At 39.6% G+C, this 7633-nt stretch overlaps 1 protein-coding gene across 2 annotated transcripts in view; it reads right to left on the bottom strand.

Moving 5' to 3' along the window:
- Positions 1–7633, bottom strand: part of LOC106869907 (transmembrane protein 242) — a 23238-nt gene that overhangs the window by 11462 nt on the left and 4143 nt on the right. Inside the window, exons 3-4 of one of the 2 annotated variants that reach the window (XM_052965829.1) lie at positions 4858–4995; positions 3264–3457 (exon numbers count right to left, since the gene is read on the bottom strand). In XM_052965829.1, coding sequence (XP_052821789.1) covers positions 3278–3457; positions 4858–4995 — 318 coding nt within the window. In that variant the 3' untranslated portion in view covers positions 3264–3277. Of the gene's footprint in view, positions 1–293; positions 3458–4857; positions 4996–7633 lie in introns of those variants that run through there. The other variant, XM_014915839.2, reaches the window with a different exon arrangement.

Consider the following 7633-nt stretch of genomic DNA (forward strand, 5'->3'; position numbering starts at 1 on the left):
CTCATAACTCAGACCAAAATCAAGGACAATTAGCAAAGGCAGCTGACAGACATTTTTTGTCCAGTGGTCTCCTGGTCAACGCCATAGGTTCGGCCCTGAAACGGGGTAGGGTTAAGCATGATGACCTGTGCTTCTACCATGCAAAGTTTGGAAAAAAGGCGACAAAATATAAACAACCATGTAGCTTCAGGACCCCTTCACCAGTGACCCAGGGAAACTCCAGGGTTGGCCGCTGTTGAACACCCTAGTGGCCGGCAGACGTTATCGAACCTGCAGAGATTACTGTTGTCTCAACGCAGATACATCTGACTGCTACCCCATTCCAAACATACAAAATTTTTCAGCCCAGCCAGTTGGGTGCTTGGTTTTCTCCAAGGTTGACCTCATCCGGGGAAACCACCAAATACCAGTACAAGACTACGATGTACCGAAAACCGCTGTGATCACTCCGTTCAGTCTGTACGAATTGCTACGTACACCCTTTGGGCTGAGAAACGCAGCACAATCCTTCCAACGCCTGATGGCCACTGTGTGCAGGGGTCCTTGATTTTGTCTTTGCATACTTAGATGACATCCTTATTGCAAGCTCAAACGCAGAGCTACATAAGAAGCCCCTAGTGACTCTTTTTGAGAGGCTTTGAAAGAAACATTTCCTTGTATAATTTATGGCTTCAGTGCATTTTGCCTTGATTTATCTTTTCTTTTTAACATTACCAGTAAAGGATAAATAAATTGATACACAATTATGTTTCCATTCCGTTTACATTTTATGTCTTACAGGTATATGATATTGGTTACTTATGTTTAGTTTTTACATTTAAGTTAAAATGTTTTTTGTGCATGAATGAAAACTCCGTGATGTGATATCATAAACAGGCAGTATGAATCTTATCTAGCACTACCAATAAATTTGACAAAGAAGAATTAATTTTTTTCATAAACCAGTTAATATATATATAAATTGAAACAGCTGCAATGGATGATGATTAATTTTCTGTTAATAATAAACGATTATTAACTTCCCAATCTCCATTTTCTTTCTCTTCTTTTATATCAATATAAAGTATATGTTTATATATATATACCTATTATTTTTAAGGGAATTAATTTCCCTAAAATACTAGGGATTGAACCAGTATTTCCTTGGATGAAACCATCCCTTCATGAGGTTAACACAACCTCTAATCGAAGTTAATAACTAACTTTTATTTATTGCTCTGGTATAAATATATAAAAGGACCATACTGGCAAAATGGGGAATAATTGAAATTGATACATCTTTAAAGGATACACCCAAACCACTTAAGAATGTTTATTTGAAGGAACTAATAGCAAAAACCAATGAATTCATTCGCAGACTCAGATGGTGAGCCTTGTACTTTGATAATAAACAAGACACAGAAAATATAAAAACCAACAGTGAAATGGAGAAAATATCTGGAAACTTCAAAACCACTTTGTGTCTCTAAGTGCTCACAGCTCTCAGCCAGTTGAGCAGTTGGTGGAAGCTCCATCTTAAGAGTTCTATAGGGGATTAGTGGAAGGCAAGAACGATGACATTCTGGGGGAATCTCTGGGTGTTGCAGATGATTAGTTGGGTGGTCTTTTCCAGAGAATGTTCAGGCAGGGGCCCATGGATAATTTCCAGAAATTGCTGGCCTGGCAGTGCTCTACCAGTTTGAGACAAGCTCTATAGAAGTGCAGTCAGCTGGTCCTATCTGAGATGCACACAGAGTGATGACCCCTGTCCTACACACACTCATATAGTGCCTGAGCACTGCTGACTTGTGGAGCTTTGTTGAACAGCTGTGGCCGCATGTGGGATGGATCTGACTATCGTCCGAGTCCATCATGAAGATCACCCTTTAGCCAGGAAGGTCAGGCAGTTTTCCCCTGTCTGGCGGCTATGGTAAAAGAGTTTGTGTGGTGGACACGTCTGAAGACAGGCACTTTCCTCTTTGGCCAAAGATCCATTACCTTTTTTTTAGGTTCCACCTGAAAAGAAAGGTGAGGGTGGTGAGGGAGGTGCCGTTGCCAAGTTCATCGAAAGGTGGATGAATGTGGCCAGGATGTCCTGTGTGAGTGAGCCTACACTAAGTATGCGCTTGTAGGCTGGGGAGGGTGAAGGGAAAAGGGGTGCCCTGAGTGATTGGGGTGTGTGGGGGTTCCTTGGAAGTTCCTGTTTGGATTCCCCCGCTTTTCGGGAATTTAATTGTCTGAATTCTATTGTTAATTGTTTTACTATTTACACGCATCGTCTAAACCCCACCGTCCCTTGTTTGTTTTTGTTTTTTGTGTGGGCCCTTGTCACCAATAAAGAAAGTATTATTATTATTGTTGTTGTTGTATGTCTCCCTCCGCATATAAGCAATACTATACAACTCTCCCACATATCACGGATAATAGCAAAGTGTCGTAAGTGTCAGATGAAATGTCATTCTTCCCAATCAACAATGGGTAAACTTATATGGCTCTTATGTAATTTATCAGAGATAATCATCTATATGTAAGGTGAAACGTATAGCTTATATATGGAGGGAAACATGCTACTGGAACAAATGTAACCAATATTAAACTAATGCTATCTTCCTCTGTTTATATCACAGAGGTTCTGGTGCAGGCTTTGGCCTGGCCGGTTCTTGTGGTACCGTCCCACCCATGCTAGCATGGAATAGAGACGTTAAATGGTGAGGATGTAGGCATCCCTTAAAAACACTAGTTATACCAGGAATAGGAACCTGGAGTTGCTGTATCAGGGGACTTTCTTAAAGACCAGTCTTGACGTGGGGATAGCCAAGAATTTGGATTCCTGGGATATCACTCAAGCCAAAGTTAAATGAGGTTATGTAATATCTTCTGTTGCTGTAGAGCTCTATCAGTGATCATTGAGCCAAATTATCAAAAGCGTTTCACCTTTGACCTGGGCTTCTGTATCTAAGAGTTTCTTTTAAAACATTGAGGGAGATTTGGAAAATATTTCTGTCAGGTCAAACAACTGTATACAGGTCCCTTCTTCTTTTACAATGATGGTAAGAACCCATTACTGAAGTTAATTACAGCCTTATTAAAATTAACGAGTATATTTTTAGATGGAAATCATTAGCAGAGAAATACGAGATCAGTTTCAGTCTCTGACGTGGCATTCTTCTTGGAATATGTTTCATTTTTGTACAAATAATAAACTTAATTTTCACATCAATAAAATCAAATTTCTAAAAACAAATATTCCAAATTGAGATTTTGGAACTGAAAACCAAACCAACCATTCTTGTCGTAATCAACTTCCTGAGACATTAGAATTGGTTTTGGCTAATTTTTTTTTCTTCTCCTCAGCATCAATATCTATTATATACTGCATCAAATCTGTTAGATTTTTAAATTCTGTTCGACCTTCTTGGGGTTGTTTTTTTGGAACTTTTGGCATCAGGCTTTGAATTTTTTCTCGGAATTCTACCAACTGAAATACAAGCAGAAAGAGAAAATTGTTTAAAGTAATCCCAAAATGATTAATTCATCATCGTTAACATCCAAGGATGATGGTGATGAGGAAAATGTCAACATTCCTGTTAAAGCTTGTTTGTTGAGCACTAAATCAAATTATGTCAGTCTGAGTTTCAATGTGTCCAGGGTTGACACATTTACTCCAGTCAAAACTGATTATATTCCCCACTCCCTCAGATCAAACTGGCTCTATTCCCCTCCCCACCAAATTTCTGTTCTTTTGCCCATCTTAGAAATCAAAGGTCTTTTTTTCCAAATTCAACTTCATTTCTATTCACAGCTGGATGACTGCCTCAGCATATTGTCGTTGGTTGTAGGCCTATGTAGACAGATTGGCTGACTGTCGGTTGAACTGGATGTTCTGATCACCAACTGATTAGACCACATCATCAGCTCATTGGACTATTATTTTAAAAAATCTTTTTACTTGTTTCACTATATATATATGTGTGTGTGTGTGTGTGTGTAAAATATGATAGACAGATGGCTGTTTTAATGCTATTTTAATTGCATACACTGAGTCTTTTTCTACAGCTTGGCAAGCTGTTCACATTCAGTTATTCACTGGTAGAAAAATAAATGAAAGGGAAATGAAGGAAGCTTCTAGCAATGCAGAAACGAAAGTTGAAAAAACCTTTAAACACTTCAGAAGAAATGTGTGTTCCATTAGATCCTGCCATTCGGATAGCAGCCAGAGGGGCAGTAACCCCATTTTCAACTTTCCTCTCTGCATTTTCAGGAGCTTTCTTCTTTTCCCTTTTCATTTACTATTTTACTTCAGTGAACTTCAATGCTTCAAGTGAACTACATCGCTCATCTATTGGCTACTCTTTCTAGCAGGTGAGGTAACTATATACAGCCCTCCCAAATTGTTCTGAGTCAGATGTTCAGCCCAACATTACAAATTAATAAACAGACATTTATTGGTTTCACATTTTGATTCACTTTTGGATTAAAACAATAAGGAATGTTACTTGATAGGATGCACAGCACCAAGATTAGGGAGCTGCTCCAGGCAGAGCTACTACTTCTCCAAATTGAAAGAACATAGTTCTGAAACATAGCAGGAATGTCTCAGGAAAGAAGTGCCGACAGATTTTGTGGGCAAAACCAATTGGCAGAAGACCCAGGGATAGACCGTGACTGAGATGGTTGGATAACATCCACAAGCTCAGGTGGTCTCACTTGCAAATCCAGTCAATAGGAGATGGGTGCTTCTGACAGTGTCCAATGGAAGGTGTAGTTGAGGACTCTGCCCCTACAAACCTACCAGGAATAAGTGGGTAAAGAAGATGAGATGAAAGATTTTGTTTTTGTAACCCTTTGAGAATTACAGAAATACCTTTAGATACTCACATTGTGAACTCCAAGCATTTTCCACACAGCAAACGTTAGAAGGGAGACACCAGAGATTGAATATAATGTCCCCCATGCAAGTGCACGAGCAGCAAACGCATGTCCAGTGACAGGGTATTCTCGGCTGGGTATCAAGGTCTAAAAAATACAAAATATCGAACGTCACAACAATGAGATGACGAATATTGTTCTGTTACCATGACATTTTCTCTTAAAGAACTTTATCATAATAGGGAACTACAAAAGGGGCAGTTAAGGGAGTGGGAGAAGCTGCTGGCTCTCAGCTGTACTTTTAATATGATTATTTAACTCATTACATTCTAAGTTCAAATCCCTCCAGAGATCAACTATGCTTTCCAACCTTTCAGGGTCAATAAAATAGGTACGAGCTGAGCAATGGGGGTTGATGTAATTTACAGCTCCTTCCCCAACAATTTCAGGCCCTGTGCCGATACCAGAAAAATCACCACTACTACTACTACTACTACTGCACTTAGCATTTTGTCCATCTTTACTGGTTTCAAATTCCACCGAGATCGACTTTACTTTTCATCCTTTCTGGATCAATGAAATAAGTACCAGTTGCATACTGGGGTCAATGCAATTGACAAGCTCCCTTCAAATTTCAGACCTTTTGTGCCTGATGATTATCATTAAGGTTGTGAGCTGACAGACTCGTTAGCATGCCAGGCGAAATACTTAGTGGCATTTCGTCCATCTTTATTTTCTGAGTTCAAATTCCGCCAGGGTCGACTTTGCCTTCATCCTTTCAGGGTCGATAAAATATGTCACAATCGAGCGTTAAGGGTTGATGTAATCGACTAATCCCCACCCCAAAATCTCTTGTGAACTGAAGAAAACGTTTAGTGGCATTTTTTGTCTGTCCTTAGGTTCTGTGTTCAAATTCTACCAAGGTTGACTTTGCTTTTCATCTTTCCAGGGTCAATAAAATAAGGACCAGTTTGAGCAGTGGGATCAACATGATAGACTAAACCCCACCCCGCCACCTTAAAATTGCTGGCATCGTGCCAAAGTCAGACAGAATCATTATCATCATTATCATTACCAGACTAGACAAAATTCTTAACAGCATCTTGTTCATCTTTATGTTCTGAGGAGAAATTTGGCTGAGGCTGACCTTGCCTCTCTTCCTTTCAAGGATGATAAACTGTAATACAGTCAGATACTCGTATTAGACCAACGATCTGAGGGACGGGGAGATGTTAGTCAGGACCAGATCAATCCCATACTTGACTGGCACTTTATTTCGCCGACCCTGATGGGATGAAAGTTAAAGATGACTTGCCCCCACCCCTACCTCTCAAAATTGCTGACCTTGTGCCCAAACTTCAACCAATTATTATTAAGGACAAACGTCCCCAATAATACAGAACAAAATATTGGGTTAGTGTGGTGGTGGTGGTGGTGGTGAAACCATCCAATCATAGAATTGTTAGAGATAAGAACCAATCTCAATCAGGTGATCTCTCTAATGTCCCAGTTTCATTTCATGGTTGAGTGATTGGCAACAGCAGCAACCACAACAATAATCTCCAACTGTTAAACACCTGCTTAATCAAATGATGGAAACGGTTGAATTGGCAAACTTAAAACCTTTTGGATGAAAGAGAGGCAAAACAGACAACAGAAAAACATGTTTCCCTTTGGTGTCACAGAAGATAATGCATAAAATGTGGTGCAGTGAATTATTAATGGTTATTTATAATAGATCTCACAAGACTTCTGTCACTGCAAAGGAAAGTTGAAGAGCAGTTTTATGAGGTGGTTTGGTAGGTCAGGCAATCTTGGTGAAGCAAGTTTGGGAATATACAGTGGTTGGGTGGGTGGGGGTGGAGGGTAAACAGTAACAAATGATATGAAAGTCCATTCTTGAAGTATTTAGAGTCAGACTCTGACGCAGAATGAGCTTTGTCAGGACAAAAATTACGAAGGAAAAACAATGACTGAAGAAGAAACAGGTAAGTTTTCTTTGTATTCTTGGCTTTACAAAAAAATTATTAGATAAATGCAGGAGTGTCTGTGAGGCAAGAAGTTTGCTTCCCAACCACATGGTTCCAGGTTCAGTTCTGCTGTGTGGCAGCTTGGGCAAGTGTCTTCTGCTATAGTCTCAGGCTGACCAAAACCTTGTGAGTGGATTTTGTGGACAGAAACTGAAAGAAGCCTATCATATATGTGTGTGTGTGTGTGTTTGTTTGTCCCCCAGCACTGCTTGACAACCAGTGTTGGTGTAACTTAGTATTTTGGCAAAAGAGATCAACAGAATAAGTACCAGGCTTAAAAAAAAAGAGCACTGGTGGTGCCCCAGCATGGCCACAGTCTAATGACTAAAGCAAGTAAACGATAAACTTTAATGACAAAGCAGCAACAACCGGCATCTATTTATGAGGTGTGAAACCAATTGGAAAATGTTCTTTGAGTTTCTGAAGATTTTTTTGCAGGGTTCATTTAATGAAAATAATTTATTAACATTTAAATTTGTTTGGTCTAATTTATTCTTTTATTTGTTTCAGACATTTGACTGTGACCATGCTAGAGCACTGCCTTTAGTCGACCAAATTGACTCCAGGACTTATTCTTTGTAGGCCTAGTACTTATCCTATTGGTCGCTTTTGCTGAACCGCTAACTTACGAGGACGTATATACACCACCATCGGTTGTCAAGCGATGGTAGGGGGACAAACACAGACACACATATATAAACAACAGGCTTCTTTTCAGTTTCCGTCTACCAAATCCACTCAGAAGGCTTTGGTTG

This window comes from Octopus bimaculoides, chromosome 2 (assembly GCF_001194135.2).
Source record: "Octopus bimaculoides isolate UCB-OBI-ISO-001 chromosome 2, ASM119413v2, whole genome shotgun sequence".
In the NCBI taxonomy this organism is placed as follows: domain Eukaryota; kingdom Metazoa; phylum Mollusca; class Cephalopoda; order Octopoda; family Octopodidae; genus Octopus; species Octopus bimaculoides.